Source organism: Rhincodon typus, chromosome 29 (genome assembly GCF_021869965.1).
Source record: "Rhincodon typus isolate 14 chromosome 29, sRhiTyp1.1, whole genome shotgun sequence".
NCBI lineage: Eukaryota > Metazoa > Chordata > Chondrichthyes > Orectolobiformes > Rhincodontidae > Rhincodon > Rhincodon typus.
Genome location: NC_063360.1, coordinates 1,913,630 through 1,932,991, shown reverse-complemented (window position 1 = coordinate 1,932,991; position 19,362 = coordinate 1,913,630). Strand labels below are relative to the sequence as shown.

Below are 19,362 nucleotides of genomic sequence, written 5' to 3'. Positions count from 1 at the left end.
GCCGTGGTTTGGATTAGTACCAATGGCTTAGGTATAAAACAGTTTGAAGTTCTACAGGCAAATTTTAAGGATCCTGGAGAGAGACCAAGAAGCAGAACCACAGGAAATTGAGCACAGAAACTGGATGAGATGAATCCATAGTCAGAGAGATGGTCTAAGCAGGATGAGTTCAAATTCTAAGGGCATTAAACTAGTTCTGGGGAAGTAAGATCTTTCAAGACCAATAAGCTCACAAGCAGGTTTGCCAGTGCTGTTGGAATGTGTTTCAGAGAGCTAGCCAGAGATGTGAAGCTGAACATAGATTCAAAAGAAGAAAAACACAGCTGGAAATGGACAGGTGAAAATTAACAAGTGGAAGGCAACAGAAACAAAAATAAAATGCTTGATTGTACTGAATGATTTATACCTAATGCAAGGATGGTAGTAAGGCAGCTGAGGGTACAGATTGCTTGGAAATATACTTTTTCTTTAGATACTGTGGAAGTATGGATTAGTTTGGTGGTTGGTCACATGAGTTTCTAGCTGAGATTAAGGGGGATTAAAAAGCAGATAGGCCTCCAAAAAGTCAAACTTGTAGAAACATTTGAGAAATGCAAAAACAAGTCTGAATTACAATAACAACTGGAATACAGCCAGCGCAAAAGGTCCAAAGATCCTTAAGTTGCATATAGGTAACCCTTCTAGCTAGACAAACCTAGGAGGGAGAGGTTTTTCTCAATTTAGTTTTAGAGAATGAAGCTGGACAGACTGATGGAGTATTAATGGGAGAAACACTTCTGTTTTAATAATCTTAACCCAATTAAAGTTAGCATACTCATGGTAAAGGGGTTCAAGGTAAACATGCCCTCACAAAGGGTGTAAGACAGCTAAATCTAGAGACCCTTAGATGACAAGATGCAGAGTTAAGATCACAACTTTACAGTGCAAGGGGCCTGCTGTGTCTGCAGATTTCTGAACTAGTATTTCAATTCAACATTAACTTCCTGCCTTCAACCCATAATTCTGCACTACTCCCTTTCAAATAACTGCCTCAATTGAACCCACCTTCACCACACCTTCAGGCAGTGCATTCCAGACCTGAAACACTTGATGCACAAAACTGGTTTTACCCACACTGCTTATTTAATCATGCATACTCCCACTCAACTCTCTAAACAGGTGCTGTCTAGGCCCCTCATGATTTTGAACACCTCAATCAGATCACCTTTCAGCCTTCCATTTTCCATGGAAAGCAGTCCTAACTTCAACTTATCTTCAAACCGCAAAAAAAGATGTCATGAGCTGAACAATGCACAAGGCGAGAAAACTGCAAATCATGTGGTTAAGATGAAAAGGAGCATTAGGGAAGCAAAGAGTAGATTAAAAAAGTAAAAATCTATGAAAATCCAAAGTTTTTTTGAAAATACATAAACATCAAGAGGATAACTAAGGGAATAACAAGGCCTATTAGGAAGCAAAAAGGTTAACAGTTCATAAAGGTCTACAGCACAGAAAAAGGCCTTTTGGCCCAACAAATATGTGCCAGTCAAAAACAACCACCTAACTATTCTAACTCCATTCTCCAGTACTTGACCCATAGCCTTGTATATCTTGGCATTGCAAGTGTACATCTAAGAGTGTACTTCTTTTATGGGAAAAAAGGGAAGAATGTGCAATTGAAGATCAAATGTGTGGAGGCAAAAGATCTGGCTAGTTTTAATGAATAATTGCAGCTGTATTCAATACCTAAACAGCTGATGACAAGGAGAAAGTATTATGAAAGATTGAATGGGGTTAAATTTAATAGATAAGTTATTAAAATATTTAACGCCCTTTTCAGTAAATACATCACTTGATTACAATATGAATAGGTGTGACAAGTACATTATTTAAGGTGGTTATCAATGCCTTTGACGAGATCACACAAGGCTAGTCAAAAATGTAAAAGATGGGAGGATCCAAAAGAGATTAGCAAATTGGATCAAAAATTGGCTTAGGCAGAAAGCAAAGTTAAGACTGATGAGTGTTTTTGCAACTGGAAGGCTGCTGCCAACAGAGATCTACAGGTCTCAGAATTCAGTTACTGCTGCTTGTAATTTGTATTGTAGAAAATTATCTATCTTCAAAATTCCTATGACTTACAATACAACATCTAATTTTAGCAAGTGGATTCCATTCCCCCCACCCCTCCCCACGTCACCAGGGCTGCTCAGACAGTACCTTCCAGCCCGTTATCTCTACTGCTTGAGGACAAGGCCAGCAGAAGCACAGGAGCACCATCATCTTCAGGTTTCCCTCTAACCAGACACCATCCTGTTTCGGGAACATCTTGCTCTTCCTCCATTGCTTCTGGGTCAAAATCCTGAACACACTTAAAAGCACTGTATATTCCTACACCATCTGCAATAGCTCAGGATAGTTAACCACCACATGTGCCAGTGTAAACTAGGAATTGAGAATAAATGCTGGCTTAGCCATCAATGCATCAGAGACATTTGTGAATGAAACAAAAAATGGCCATATCTAAAGGCACAAAGAACTATACATGTGGCAACACATTCTGAGAGGTGTTATAAAGCAAGGGAATAGACACTAAATGGAAGAGAAGTCATAAAATCCCTACAATGTGTAAAGAGACCATTTGGCCCACTGAGTTTCCACTGCACCCCCTGATGAGCTACCCAGACTCAGGACTACCACCCCCAAACCAATTCCCATAGCCATTTACCATGGCTAACCCACCTAGCCTGCACATCTTTGGACTGTGGGAAACTGAAGCACCTGGCAGAAACCCATGCAGACATGGGGAGATTGTACAAACTCCACATTGACAGTCCACACCAGAGGACTTAGCAATGCGGAGGAAGAGGGGCCTAGGAGTCCTTTATGGTACAACAGCTTGGTAAAATTGTTAGGAGATATGGCATGCTCTCCTTTATTTGAAAAGAGCATAAGCTATAAAAGCAGATAAATTATACTGGATTGAGAGCTACACAAAGCTGGAGGGGTTGAAGCGCTTCTTGATCAATGCATTCAGTTTTGATCACATTACATGAATGATACAATTGGACATAGAGACCTACAAGAGAACTGCCAAGTCCAGAACACTTCAGCAGCAAGGCAATATTAGATAGGGCCAGAATTCTTTCATTCGAAAGCTGGAACCCATGGAATTTCTTAACTAACACGCATAAAATTATGAAATGGTACCAGCTATTCACCTCACAGGGGTGAAAAATCAGAGACCATAGATTTAAAGTAATTGGTAGAAGAATTAGAGGAGAAATGAGGAAATATTCTTCCATCCAGAGGGTAGGGATTTGAAAATTTGATAGAAAGAGTGGTCAAGACAGAAATTTTCACTATAAACAAAAAGCACATTCTCATTTGAAGCTCCATCACCTGAACAGCTACGGGTCTAATGCAGAAACAGGGAATCAGGTAGGTAACTCTCTGCTGGTCATGTACAAATTACCTCTTGGCCACTGTCATAATTTTCTATGAAATACATAGGAAACACCAGATCTGATTCTATAACCTGGCAGTAATGATAACAGGGGTATTCAGCAGTTAAGAAGCAACAAGCTTAGGAAAACAACGTGTTCAAATTCATTAATAAAAATTCAAATTTTCAATTAAAAACAGTTTTCTTCTTCCTCTGCCTCTAAACATCAACAGAAAAACAAATGACAGGTGTTTTACACAGGCTTTGCCTATTCCATGAACTATTCAAAGTAACGAAGCTTTGGGAATTCTACCTTCAGTTTACATTTAACAAATCCTAAATCAACACATGCTTACGTGGTAAGACATTGGAACGCCAGAGGTACGTCAGGGAATAGTAGTCTGGATTTTGTGAAAATAACAGATGCTGAGGGAGCAAATAGTGCAGCAACAGTGAAGAGAGGTGGATAAATGACTATACTGAACAATCTAGAAACTACTGCCAAGCTGCACCCTTGCTTTAAAATCGTATCTTACCATTTGCCTCACAATAGAAATGGCAAATGTTAATTACAATTAATATTGCTCAAATGCCAAAGCTTTTTATCTTGCATTCATCAGTACAAAAGCAAGAATGTCAAAATTCAAAAGATCATGACAGTTTATCAGAGAGGGTGGTACTAACTCGTTGGCAACTCTGATCAGTCAAGGCATTACCACGGAGAAAGCAATAGGTTCCCCAAGTTCCTGGGTAATCCAAAGGAGGCACTAGACTTGAACACATTACTTTTGTTAGCAAATAACAGGACACTGCATATAAATGTATGTTGCTTCTCACAAACATTGCTGAGTTTGATGGATTATCTTTGCAAGTATAGTTATTAGCACACACTGACTTGTTCAGGAAGTGGTGCTCAATTGTGGAATCACATCCCAACAGCAGTCATACTCTCTCAAACAACTGAAGAAACATACTGATTGGCTGATCAAATCAATCATTCAGACATGCAATTTATGTACCAAGCACTGCACCAGCAGTGAAACTCATGCAAGTGCCCAAGAGTTTGGTTATTAGTTTTTAAACTCTGTGCCACTGAAAATTTATAAGTATTGAAGAGGTGTAAAGATCATTTCAGATTTTAATTACATAATTAGCTAGGAAACAGGTGCAGCCTACACAGCTCCACAAATCTGCTTGTTCCGCCCTTTAACAAGTTCATCTTTGGGAAAGCTGAATTGAAATCAATCTTCATTATCTAGACTAGAAAAGTCTCAGCATTTAACATACTCATTGATTCAGCATCCTCTGGAAGTAGGCATTTCAAAGATCAAAATCTCGGCCTCAAATTACTGTTCCAAAAGTCAGTGTTTATGCACCCTAGTTGCAGGTGAATATAACCTCTCACCATTTACATTATCACACTGTTTCTGAATCATATTAAAATTAGTTCATCTCTACCTCAAAGGACCACACTTCTACCCCAAGAGTCATTCTGCACTGCACCCTCTGTAAAGCAAGTGTATTCTTCTTTTGGGTAAAGAGACCAAACTGCATACACGATTCCAGATGTAGATCTTGGAAGTATTTACAACTGTAACAAGACTTCTTTCCTCTTCTCGTCATAACTCCTGTAATAAAGACTCTCACTGTGCTGACTGTCACGGGATTTATGCATCACTGACTAGGCTAGCACTTTTTTTTTGCAGATCCCAAATTGTCAAAGCGGCTGTGAGCTACCAGCTTGAACTGCTGCTGTCCATGTGTGTTAGGGAGGAAGTTCCAGGATTTCAACACTGACAATATTGTGAAGTCCAGATGGCATCAAATTTTGTGGAGAATGTACAGGTCATTGTGTTCCAGTCACCTGTCCTTCTAGGTATTAGAGAGCATGAGGAGGGTGGAAGCATGTCAAAAGGATGGTACACGCTATTGCCATTGTGGATCAGCGGTAAATGGTAGAGAATGAATGCTTTAAAGTGTTAATGGTGTACAAATCAAGTAAGCTGTCTTTCCTGATGATATGGACTGCATGTGTTTTTGGAAGTGTGTCTATCTAATCAAGTGGACAGTAAACCATCACAGTCCTGACCTGTGCTTTGTAGACAGTGGACTTATTACTTGCCACTTAGCAGTCCAAAACTACATACGGTCCAGGTCTTGCTGTATATGGACAAGAACTACTTCAGTGTTTGGAATCACAATAGTACTGAACACTATGCAATTAGCAGCAAACTCTGCCACTTTTGACCTTATGCTGGATGGAAGGTCTCGATGAAGGTGAAGATTGTTCAACCTAGGTTACTATCCTGAGGAACTTGGGGCTCTTGTGGTGCAGTGGTATTGTCTTTACGTGAGCCAGGAGGCCCAGATTCAAGTCACAGCTGCTCCAGAGGTCTACAATAGCGTCTCTGAACAGGTTGATTATGAATACCTACCTTAAGAACTCCTGCAATGACATCATGGAATTTTTTTTTCCTTTATTCATTCACAGGATGAGGGCATCGCTGGCCAGGCAGCATTTATTGCCCATCCCTAACTGTCTAGAGGGCAGTTCAGAGTCAACCACATTGCTGTGGGTCTGGACTCACGTGTAGGCCAGACCAGGTAAGGATGGCAGCTTCCTTCCCTAAAGGATATTAGTGAACCAGATGGATTTTTCCAACAATCAACCAATGGGTTCATGGTGATCATTAGATTCTTAATTCCAGATATTTTATTGAATTCAAATTCCACCATCTGCCCAGGCGGGATTCGAACCTGGTTCCCCAGAACATTGTCTGAGTCTCTGGATTAACAGTCCAGCGATAATACCACTAGGCCATTGCCTCCCCAGTTAAGACCAACAATCACAAATCTTCTTCGATACAACTCCAATTAGTTTTGCTATTGCTCCTTGATGCCATGTCACTCATGCCAAGATTACAATGTCCTTCCTAATGTGTGGTACCCAAAACTGCTCAGTGCTGTGTGGGACACTTTAATAATCTACATGCATACACTCTAAGTATCTTTGAATCTAAGAATGATAAAACTGAGTACAAATTTGTGAACAGGTAGAAATAGTGGGGGCCTAAAAAGGACAATAATTGAGCCATTTACTTCATTTCTTGGTAGCCAGAGAACTATAGGTACAGCCCTGAAAGGGGCCATTCGGCCCACCTTGTTCATATTGACCCAAAGACACTCATATCATTTTTAATCCCATCTTCCTGCACACTGTCCATAGCCCTGCAGTTTACAGCATTTAGGATGCAGCTTCAGGTACTTTTTAAAAAAGGGTTTCTGCCCCCACCAATTCAGATAGCGAATTCCAGACACTCACTACCCCTATGTAAAGATGTTTTTCTTCACGTCCTCTCTAACCCTGCTGCCATTCAGCTTGAATCTATAACCCCTGGTTTTTGAATTCTCTGCAAAGGGAAACAGATTTCTCCTGTCTACTTTATCTCTATCCCTCAATTTTGTAGACCTCAAAAACCCTGTTCCAAGGAAAATAATCCCAACCTTTCCAATATCTTCATGTAGCTACAACTCTCTAGCCAAGGCTACATTCCAATAAATCTTCCCTGCACTCTCTCCAAAGCAATTACCTTCCTCCTGTAATGTAAATCAGAACTGCACACAATACTCCTGTTATAGACTCAACAGTAGCTTATGCAGTTTCATCATTATATTGTTACTTTTATATTCTATACCTCTGTCACTGTAGGAGGGCATCCCATATGCCTTCTTTACAACTTCATCTACCTGTACTGCTACTTTTAAGGACCTGTGTACTTGCACGCCAAGATCCCTCGCTGCATCCACCCCACTCAGTATATTCTCATTTATTGTGTATTCTCTTTTACTATTTGACTGCCCTAAATGCATTGCCTTTCACTCAAGAGTTGAATTCCATCTGCCACTTTCCTAACCACTTCACCAACCCATCTAACTCATTTCGGAGCTTACAGCTCGTCTGTGCTACCCAACCAATTTTTGTATCATCTGCAAATTTCCCAATGGCATCCCCACTTTCAAGTCCAAATCATTAACGCATTAAACAGCAGGGATTCCAACACTGAATACTACTTGAAAGAGCCTTCTATTCGTAAGGGCAGCCATTGACCTTTGTTTGGTTTCCTGTTACTAAGCCAATTTTGAGTCCAATTCAACACATTATCCTCCATCCCACGGGCGTTTACTTTTTTGACCAGTCTACCGTGTTCGACCTAGTCAAATGCCTTACTAAAATCCATGCAGACAACTGCCATTACAATACCCTCATCAGTCCTCCTGTCACTTCCTCAAAGAATTCATTCAAATTTGTAAGCCATGACCTTCCCTAAACAAAGCCATGCTGATTATCCATGCCTTCCTAAGTGACAGTTTATCTGATCTCTCAGAATTGATTCTAACAATTTATCACCAAAGACAGACTAACTGGCCTATAACTATTTGGCATTTCTTTTGTATACTTCTCACAACAGAATTACATTTGCATGCTTCTAATCTTCTGGCACCTCAAATGCGTTTAGTGAAAAATTGGAAAACAATCCTCACAGCATATGTCTATATCATCCCTTTGCTTTGTTAATATACAATAAAATTTAAAATTCTTCCCATATACTCTGCATCTTCACACAAGTTCCCTTCTTTATCTCCGATAGGTCTGATTTTCTTCCCTTAACTATCCCTTTCTTCTTTACACACCGGTTAAACATATTGGGTTTTCCTTTATCTTACTTGCTAGTGTTTTTCATGCCCTCTCCAATTTTCTTTTACTTGATCCCTGTGCTTTATATACACCTGTAGGCTACCTGCAATGTTGAGTTTGTTATGACTATCAAACTTTTTATTTTCGGTTTAATCTTCCCCTCTATTTTTCTAGGCAATCACTGATGTTTAGATTTGGCACTACTATTCTTGCTTTTGGAAGGGACATGCCTGCATTGTGCCCTAAGGGCAAGGAAACCTTCTGACTGATGAGCCTAGTTTTGGAAGTACCACACAGGGCAAGAGGGAGAAGATGGAAAAATGGAAAAAGGCAAGTGGGTGAACAGTGAGGAAAGAAATGGTTGTCTTCCAATGGGCAAAAGAGATATAAGGGCAGATATATGGTTTATTCAATGTACATAAATGGAACAACTACAGTGAACAAAACTGTGGAACTGACAGCAGCAATTGCTGTAGGGGAATATGACACAGTAACATTGATTGAAATGTGGCTGAAGTCAGGACTGGATATTTAACATCAATAGTTATAAAGTTTTTAGTAGAAACAGTGTGGGTAAAAAGGGAGGTGGTGCAGCAGTCTCGGTCAAACATAACATCACAGGCCTTGAACAAAATGCAGGTCCTGAATTAGAATCTATATGGATGGAGGTGAACAGGAAGGAAGCAGCGACGTTGGTTTAATATTACAAACCTCCAAAAATATTGCAGAGAATGTAGGAGACAGTATCGTAGGTAGATTATGGAAATCTACAAGACAGGTAGGGTTGTGACAGTTGGTGATTTCAATTAACCCAAAGTAGTCTGGGAGAAAGGTAGTGTGGAAGGAGAGAAATTCCTGTAATGTATGCAAGAGAACTTTCTAGAACAGTACATTTCCAGGCCTACCAGGAAGGCAGTTGTGACGGATTTAGTCCTAGGAAATGAGGTGGCCCAAGCTGGGAATGTCAGAGTCAGGGAGCATTTGGTACACAGCGATCATAACAAAATAAGGTTCAATATAAGTTGGAAAAAGGTAACAGTCAATGATTAAGATCCCAGACCAGAAAAGGGCATATTTTAAGGGTTTAAAAGTTGAACCGGAGGAGGTTGATTGGAAACATATTTCCGTGGATAAAACAGTAAATGAAAAATAGGAGACTTTCGAAAGAGAGATGAATAGGCTGCAAGATAGATATATACCCATGAGAACTAAATACAGGGATCCAAAGCTGAAGGATCCTGGATGACTAAGGATATTGATGAGCAAATAAGAAAAAGGCATACGATGCATTCTGGAATAACAGCAGCAACAGAAATCAGGAAGAGTATCTCAAATCTAATACAGTGGCTAAGGCTAGAATAAGGAAGACTAAGAGGAAGCATGAGGAAAGGATGGTAAGCTGCGCTAAAGCAAATAGTAAAACATGCTTTGGACATAGTAAAAGATTAGTGAAGGATAGAGTGAGGCCCATAAGGAACAAGGAGTGTAAGCTGGTCACTGAAGCAAATGGTATGCCAGAGGTAGTAAGTTAGTACACAGCTTCTGCTTTTACTAAATTAGAAAAGGGTGACTATGGACCAATGAAAATGTGGGTGTTGAGCAAATAAGCAATTTGGTGATAGATAAAGAGGAGGTGTTCAAAAAGGCTGGCAGCACTCCAGGTACAGAAGTCACCAGGACTAGATGAAATGCATTCTAGATTATGGAGAGAGGTAAGGGAGCAAATTATGGAGATAATGACAGAAATTTTCCAGGGCTCTGAACACAGGATTAGTCCCTGGGGACTGTAAATGTGATGCCAGTGTTTAAGGGGCAAAGGATAACCCAGGAAACTACAGACCTGTCAGCTTGACATCAATAGTAGGAAATCTAATAGAGGTCATTTTACAATAAGATAAATGTACACTTAGAGAAAAATGAGTCAACACTGGACAGTTAACACTGCTTTGTCAAGGACAGCCCACATCTGACAAATTTAACTGCGTTCTTTGATAAGGTGACAGGCAGTGAGTGAAGGTAATACTGTGGATGTTGTATATTCAGACTTTCAGAAAACATTTGCTACAGTGCCATATGGCAGATCGGTGAGCAAATTAGACATGTTTGGGATTGATGGGTCCTTAGCAGCATGGATTAGAAATGGGTTAAAATACAGGAAACCGAGGGTAGGTACAGATGGGCATTTCTCAGACTGGAGTTGAAAGTGGTGTTCCCCAGGAATTGGTGTAAGGACCCTTGCTTTTTCTGATTCATACGAATAATTTGGAGATGGGTATTGAGGGCCATCTCTATAAATTTGTTAATGAGAAGCTAAGGATTGTGAGGATGATATTAGGTGACTTCAGACGGACATATACCAGCACAAGAACAGTTCCTTCAGTCCATGATATTGTGCCAAATTAAACTAATTCTTTCTGCCTGCCCATGGTCCATATCCCTCCATTCCTTGCTTATTCTTGTGCCTGTCTAAAAGCTCCTTAAAATCCTCTACCATATCTGCCTCCACTACTACCCTGGCAGCACACCGTAAAAAAAAACTTGCCCCTCATCTCCTTTGAACTCCCCACACCGCGCTCCCCCCCCCCAAACCTTACCTTAAATGCATCCCCTCTAGTATTAGCCATTTTAACTCAGGGTTGACAGTCAGAATCTTTTTCCCAATCAATTTTATATACTTCTTTCAGTTCTCCCCTCAGCCTCTGCCGCTTCAAAGAAACCAACCCTAATTTCACCAGCCTCTCCTTACAGCTCATACCCTCTAACCCAAGCAGCATCCTGGTAAGCCTATTCTGTGCCCTCTCCAAAGCCTCCACATCCTTTCTGTAATGTGGAGACCAGAACTGAATGCAATACTTTTAAGTGTGGCCTAACCAAAGTTTTAGAAAGCTGCAACATCACTTCCTGACTTTTGTACTCAATGCCCCGACAAATGAAGGCAGGAAGCATGCCGTAAGCCTTCACCACCACCCTATCTGCTTTTATGCCAACGTCAGGGACCTCTGGACTTGGACTAACCTACCCATCTATGTTTTCATTCAAGTCATTTATATAAATCACAAACAATAAAGGTCACAGTTCGGACCCCAACGGAACACCGCTAATCATGGACCTCCAGCCAGAAAAACACCTTTCCGCCACTACCCTCTGCCTTCTACAGACAAGCCAATTCTGAATCCAAGTAGCCAAATCACTGTAGATCCCATGCATATTAATTTTCGCAATAAGCCTATCATGAAGGACATTGTCGAAAGCCTTACTAAAATCCACGTATACAACATTCACTGCTGTACCCTCATCACCTTCCCAAAACAAAAATCAAGTTAGCAAGACGCAACCTGCCCAGCAAAGCCGTGCTGACTGTCCCTAATTAGGCAATGGTTTTCCAAATGAATACAAGTCCTAGCCCTAAGAATCCTCTCCAACAGCTTCCCAACCATTAATGAGACACCCACTGGTCTATAATTTCCTGGATTATCTTTATTTTCCTTTTTGCAGGAATGAACATTAGCTACTTGTCAGTTCTCAGGGACTGCTCCAGTGGCTAGAGAAGATATAAAGATCTTGGTCAAGGTGCAAGCAACCTCCTCTCTTGCCTTTCTCAATAATCTGGAATACATCCCATTGGGCCGTGGGGACTTATCAACATTAATGCTCTTCAAGAGACCTAATAACGCTTCTTTTTTGACCTGAAAATCTCCTAGCAGATTAGCCTGCCCCATACTAATCGCACTATCCTCCAAGTCCTTCTCCAAGGACATGGACATTGACAGGTTGATCAAATGGGCAGACTTGGTAGACAAACTTCAAATGCAGAGAAATAAGTTGATGCATTTTGGTAGAAGAAACATGCAGAGATGATACAGGCTTGATGGTACAACTTTGAGGGGAGTACCGGACCAAGTGCATAATGCTCTGAAGGCAGCGAGAAAAGCTAAACAGTTAGGACGGCTTGGAAGATTCTTGGATTTATAGATGGAAGGCAGAGAATATAAAAGCAAGGAAATGATGCTTCACCTCTACAAATCATTGGTCGCACCAAATTTGGAGTATTGTGTTCACTTTTGCGTACCTTATTTAGGATGTTAAGGCCCTGTAGAGTGCAATGGAGATTTACTAGAATGATACCAGGAATAAGAAATTTTTGATGCAAGCAAATACGAGAGAGATTGGGCTTATTCTCCTTGGAGCAGAGAAGATTAAGAGGTCACTTTATTGAGATGTTCAAAATTATGAACAAGTTTGACAGCTTAAAGAGGGATACTCTGCTTCCTCTAGTCGGTGTATCAGTAATTAGGCATCACAATTTCAAGGCTGTCAGCAAGAGAGCTAGGAGTGAGATGAGGAGAAACTTCTTTACTCAGCAGTTAGGTAGCTTTTTCAGAAGCCAGTACAGAGTTAATGGGCTGAATGGCCTACTTCTGTACTGCAAAATTCTATGTTTCTGTCACCTCAAACACGTGACTGGCTTCATTCTCCAGAATTAGCTCCAGCACTGCATCGTCCCTTGTAGGGCCAATTACAAAACTCTCCTGTATACATTTCAAGAAATCTGTCCTCCTTAAACCCTTTATACAATGATTATCCCAATTAATATTGGGGGTAGCTGAAATTCTCCAATATAATTACCATTATTTTTACTCACCTTAGTGAACTAAATACATGCTTGCTCCTCAATTGTCGGCTGATTGCTTGGGAGCAGAGGATACACTCCCAATGGTGTGAATGCCCCCTCTACATTCCCAAGCTCTACCCACAAAGCCTCATTTGACAACCCCCAAGATATCCTTCCTTGCTGCCTAACTAATAATGTGACACCACAGATACTCCTGGAATTAAACTAGAAGCTATCAGTTCTACCTTATTCTGAGACAGCTCATAGCTCAACTTACTCTGCCTTGGTTCTTTTTCTAAGTTATGTCATGTCACTACTGAATCAATGGACTTCAACCCTTGCCTCTACTGAACTAGTTTAAACTCCTCCCAAAATCACTAGCAAACCTTCCCACAAGGGGGTTAGTTCCATTCTGGTTCTGGTGCAGTCCATTTTGCTTGTAGAGACCCCAAGTTCCCCAGAAATGGTTCCAGTGATCCAGAAATCTAAAATCCTCTCTCCCGCACCAACTCTTGAGCTATGCATTCATCTGCTTTAATCTTCTATGTCTGTGCTCGCGAGCACATGGGACCAGGAATAATCCTGAGGTTAATCCCATGTCTACAGAAAATTTCTTATGGCGAGGAGAGGTCAAGTAGGTTAGGCCTGTACTCACTGGAATTTAGGTAAATGGTGACCCGAGTGAAACAAACAAAATTCTCTGTGGATTTGACAGGGCAGATGCGGAGGGGTGCTTTGCCCTAGTGGAAGAGTCTAGAACTAGAGGATATAATCTCAGAGTAAGGGGGGGCAATTCTGTCAAGACTGAGGAAGAATTTCTTCTCGCAGAGGGTAATGAACTCTTGAATAATGAGGACAGTAGAGACAATGTTCTTCAGTGTATTCAAGGCTGTGATAGTGGAGTTCAGAATTGTCAGATCTGCCATGATCTTAATTAATAACAAAGCAGGCTTGGTGGGCTAAATAATCTCCATCTGTACCTGCGTTATGGTGTTTACATTCTGCAACAGTGCTGGCCAATACATTAGGCACATGTCAAATGAGATTCAAGACTTCCTACATGCCTAAAGTGATTACAAGTCACTACTCCCGATAGGATGAAAAGCCTTATTTTGATCCACACGAATGTATTACATTGTATTTACTGTATGATGCAGGATGAGTTCAATAATTAACACCAAAATTTAATAGTATAGCAAATTTGCTGCTAGTATTAAAGATATGTAAATAACGATCTCAAGATGGCAGTGGAGTAGCAACACAGCGTGAGGGCTCCTGCCCAGAGCACATCTGCTCCATTCACTTTTACTTTTTCCTTCTTCTTTCACTGTTTTCTTTTCTTACTTTAAACTACTTACCTACTGTGGAGAGCAAGTTTGTGCAGCAAGGAGGAGAGCAAGTCCAACGTGGCAGTGAGAGAGGTTCCCCAGTATCTGCAGAGTGGCGAGAGAGGGCAGCCCGAGGCAGTGGCACCCCCAGGTCTCCTGGCATCCACAACTTTCGTTGGATCCGCAGCGTGCCAGCAGCTGGTGCCTGAATCAGGACTTTTGATGGTTGGCTAGAGGTCTCCCAGACAGCGGGCCAAAGAGGAGGAGATAAAGCCCTTGTACAGTGCTCGCTCAGCAAGGCTAGGTATTTAAAAACTGTTGGACAGTTAACTTTTATTTCTTTATTTTTCTACTTTATACAAAGTACTGTAATGTTTAACTTTTACCTTTGTTGCTTTATTTTTCTACTTTGTAGAAAAGATTTTGTACCTAGGTATCTTTGTACTCAAGATGATGCTGGGTACGATAATATTGTACACTTTTCACTGTACTTAAGTATTTCTGTACTTCAGTACACGTGACAATAAAATCTAATTCTAATCTAATCTAAAAAGCATTGGTGTGATTGGCACACATCTCTGGCAAGTCAGTTAATCCTACTGGTCTGAAACATCTCAGATTTTGAAGCAGTCTGGATGTGAATTAGATATTCATATGTGTTAGTTTTCTATAAAATTCTTCAGATTTTAAAGATTTCAAAAGTATATCATCTTATCAAGTCAAAACAAGCTGACAGCAAGAAATAGCACAATGGAGAAAAGTAGAAATATCATCCAGGGCAGAGGGTCAAATGTAAGAAAGGAAAAAGTCATCGATTTGGAGCGTTGCAAAAATAGGCATCGACTTGACATCAAGTGCAATACACAGAATCAGGACACAAGGGAAGTGACTTAGTAAAGTGCATAGAGCTGAGAGAAATTCCAGTTATTGCTGACCTTGATCAATATTTATATGCAACTTGGAAGATATACTTGCCAAATTTTATTGAAATAGATTGAATACTTTTAATACACCAGATCAACAGTATTTCACAGACATATCTATTTTAATGCTCAATCTCCTCATACCTGCTACATACAAAGAAGAGCTTCAAGAACCATCACACTACAAAACAAATTGTTACTTTGATAAACCAAAGGGTACCACTATATCAAACTGTATTTTGCAGAATTAACTAAATAAACAATTTCTTTTTAAAAATTTAGAATTAATTGAGTATCCATAAAAATCAAGTATGTTAAATTAAAATGCATCATCCTTATGTAAAGAAATAAAGAAAAAATAAAGTACATAATCTTTGACATGTAGTTTAGATGCATCTAATGTGCATTTGTGGGCAAACTTATGATAATGGACTCGTTAAGATTACTCTGAAAACACCATAAATTGTGGAGACCAGTAAAATCTTATTATAATTATGGAACACGAATCACATCTTTTGTTGCACAATTCAACTGTTAGCATCTTTATCTTGAAAGTTATGAATATAGGATGGAGTTTAAATACAGAGCAGTCAATCTTGCCCAATCACCAACCTGTCCATCGCCCGAGTCTTCCTCCAGACCATCATCAGTTCCATCATCCTCTGCTCTTCGACCTAACCCAAGAGAGTACAAATGAGCTTGAAGGTTTGTATTATGTAAGAGATACACACAGACAGGTCTTGTTTAAGATTACTCTTGGTTAGACAATTGATTGGTTTACGAACATGTTCAAACTCACAGAGATACAAACAAGATGCTTGCTATTAGCTCAAGAACAAGCCAATAAGGTAAGACAAAGAAATGATCACAAACAGAGTTGAGTTTTCCAATTATAGGACAAATGCTGCACCTTACATGCATTTTCTACAAAAACTACCTTTTCCTGTTCGCTTTGGTACTTTCCGTCCTGGAGTATCAGCTGCAATTGGAATTTCATCGGGATTACCTCCTTCCTCTTCTATTGCCTGAAAGCAGAGACTGCAATTATTAAGAGTATAGAAAATTTATAACAATACTTTGTAAGTATGAGACTTAAAAAGGTTCAGCATCTCTACGATGAGTCCGAATAATTAAACCGTTCAAGGAGTTCACTGAATCTGTAATTACAGAAATTCTATTCAAACATATTTGCCAGATAGTAACAGCGAGGAACTGGATGCTAATAAGGATTATTAAAGTCTGCTTGCAAGTTAACACAGCGTCTATTCCATTACTGGCAGAGCTTCAGTGACCACACTTGTCAAATTTCTTGCTGCATTCCGAGTGATCACCCCACCCTTAGAAGCCTCACTAAACATTACCTCTGACCATGTACTCGCCACCTCTCCAAATATACTCTCATTGCTGAAATTCACCAAACTTCTTGTAAGGCACCTTTAGATCATTTACATTGTGTAATTTCTATATAGTTGCAAATCTGGCATTTAGTTTCTAAAACTTGCCTGTTTTACATTAGCACATTACATCAGATATAATCTCTTCCATCAACCTGCACCCCCAACTTGACCATGGGAAATTACTTTTGTATACTGCCCATATCAGCAACTTAAGGAAAATGATTCCCAATAAGGAGGATGACTATAATTCCAACAATTGAAGAAATACAACAATAACTGTTGTAATGGAAAAAATTCAGACTGAACAGCAGTTACCACAACTGTTGTTTGCCTGTATTCTAGCCTTGGATTGATTTGCATTTACATAAACTCCTTCATACTGATCATTTTTAGTTCACAAAAACTTTCCCCCCCCATGTAATTTCAAACATGTGAGAAGCACTAGAATTGTTAACACTATAAATCCCTGATCTACATTTAATCCCAAACATTGGTATATTCCTGGTACTTTGCCGGAGGCACCAATTTGACTTCTGCACGAGTATACGACACTACCACCTTTATTCCTTCTAGTTTGCAAGTCATACTCTGGAAATTAGAAAAAACATTCAGTTTGGTTAGTTAATCCAAATGGTTTATAATCGGACAACCTTTCTTCACAATTTCCTTAAAGCAAGCAATCATTTAACCATCATGTTGATACCAGTGACCAATGAATTCATGAATTACATGACATTTGCATTCAATGCAAGTTCTACTGGTCTACAATTTTCACAACCAAACTGCACTTCATTAAACTCCAGAAGAGAATCTGGAGTCTTTCAGATCAAGAGATTGAGTACAACTACTATCCAAAAAGAAACACGTGGCATTTATAGGGACAAAAGAAAATCCGGAGATGATCTACTGGGTTTTATGGTCAAAATTGAGCAACATAACCTTAAACGTTAAGAAGAACCACAGCCAACGCGGACTGCAGACAGCACCGAATGGAAATTCTCACAAGTTTCAGACTAAATCATGAGATCGCCTAACGCCAGTGGCTGAAATTTTGTTACAGACCGGATAAAAGACAAATGCATCAGTTCAGGGAATGAGGGGACTCCGAGCAAGAAGTCAGTCAGGAATTTGCTGGGAATTTGGCAGCGAAGGAAAAAGCGGGCCCGCGGACAACTACCACCGAGTGCCGGAGATGTGCGGCCTAGTCCGGCAAGAGCCCGCTGCCAGGAGAACAGGATCATCTACGGGACTCCACGAGGCCTGCAAGACGGGCCCAGTCTGTGGCCCCGGCCGTAGGAAAGGCGGCGGGATCGAGGCCCCGATTCCCTCACCTTCCGGAGTCGTTCCACCAGCACGCTCTTGTTGCCACTCGTGTCGAGGTTTCTCTTCTTGAGCTCAGCTTTCAGGTCCACCACCCGCAGCTCGGTGATCTTGCGCAGCTCCTCCTCGGCCGCCGCTTGCGCCACAGCCGCGTTCTCCGCCGCCATCACCGCGATCTGACCGCCACACAGCAAATGGACAAAATGGCGCCGCCAGCTCGAGCTGGAGGTGTGGGGGAGGGTGAGGGAAACTCGGTGGATGTGGGGATTGCGCGTGCGCGGGGTGCCGGCTTTTCCCGCCCCCAAAGGTCTGGTGATACTGCGCGTGTGCAACGCCGCCAAATTAGAGCAGGCGATTCAACCCCACTGCGAAGCCTCTTCTAAGGATGCCTACCTGAAGAAGTTACCATCCTGCCTCCGGAGCTTTTCTGATGAAGGGTCTAGGCCCGAAACGTCAGCCTCTCTGCTCCTATGATGCTGCTTGGCCTGCTGTGTTCATCCAGCCCTGCACCTTGTCAGCGGGAGCAGCTCGGTAACATTTAAATTTAATTTTTACAACTTACTCGCTTCACCGGCACGGACATCAGCATACGTTGCTCAGCCCAATCACACTGGATCCGAATCATTTGCCAGGCCCATTTCAGAATATGGGTAAGCCTCAACTCCATTGCTGTGGGTCTGGAGTCACATGTAGACTAGACCAGGTCAGGGCGGCAGATCTGCTGCACTAAAGGCCGTAAAAAGGCTTTCCCCAACGATTAATGATAGTTTCATGATCCACATGCCTGAGATCAGCTTCCTACTTCAGGATTATTAAATTGAAATTTCGCTAATGTTGGGAATTCAACCCCTGCCCTCACAGAACAGCAATATTTAAATTAAAAACCAGTACGTGTTCAAGAGAGGTATATTATAATGTGGGGGGTGGGGGAAGGGTAAGGTAAGTATACTGTGAGTGGGGAAAGCAAAAACAGAAATTGCTGGAAAAACTCAACCAGTCTGACCCTTCTTCAATGAGTGGGGAAGGGAGACAATCTTCACTAAGTTTTGTAGAGAGGTTCACTGGAGCTTACAAAACATTTTGCAACTGTGAGCAACTACACATAGAATCACGTCATAGAATCCCTGACTGTGGAAGCAGGCCCTTTGGCCCAACAAGTCCACACCGACACACAGAGCATCCCACCCAGACTCAGACCCATCCCCCTAACCTATACATCCCTGAACACTATGGGCAATTTAGCATGGCCAATCCACCTAGCCTGCATATCTTTGGATTGTGGGAGGAAACCGGAGCATCCGGAGGAAACCCATGCAGACACAGGGAGAATGCTCCACACACACAGTCGCCCGAGGGTGGAATCGAACCCTGGGTCCCTGGCACTCTGAGGCAGCAGTACTAACCACTGAGCCACCCTGCTGCCCCTTCTGTGTGTGAATGCACATGCTTCCAGACAACAATATGTTATTGTGTAGATGCACATGCAATTCTGACTGAGCTTCCGCAGGAGGGAGAGGGGATGTTGGTTGGGCGGAGGGAAATTCCCCAGGGTGAGGAGTGATCTGATCAAAGTGTGGTCATGAGTTGGAAACAGAACTGTCCATCAGGATGAGAGACAACAAGGTGCAGGGCTGGATGAACACAGCAGGCCAAGCAGCATCA

General features: G+C 41.3%; 1 protein-coding gene across 3 annotated transcripts in view; it reads right to left on the bottom strand.

Annotated features, from left to right (window-relative positions):
- safb (scaffold attachment factor B) overlaps positions 1 to 17,938 on the bottom strand; it is a 62,577-nt gene extending 44,639 nt beyond the window's left edge. For 2 of the 3 annotated variants that reach the window (XM_020517924.2, XM_020517926.2), the window contains exons 1-3: positions 17,712 to 17,937; positions 15,921 to 16,008; positions 15,596 to 15,657 (exon numbers count right to left, since the gene is read on the bottom strand). In XM_020517924.2, coding sequence (XP_020373513.1) covers positions 15,596 to 15,657; positions 15,921 to 16,008; positions 17,712 to 17,867 — 306 coding nt within the window. In that variant the 5' untranslated portion in view covers positions 17,868 to 17,937. Of the gene's footprint in view, positions 1 to 15,595; positions 15,658 to 15,920; positions 16,009 to 17,711 lie in introns of all 3 variants that reach the window. The other variant, XM_048614035.1, reaches the window with a different exon arrangement.
- Positions 17,939 to 19,362: the final 1,424 nt, after the last annotated feature.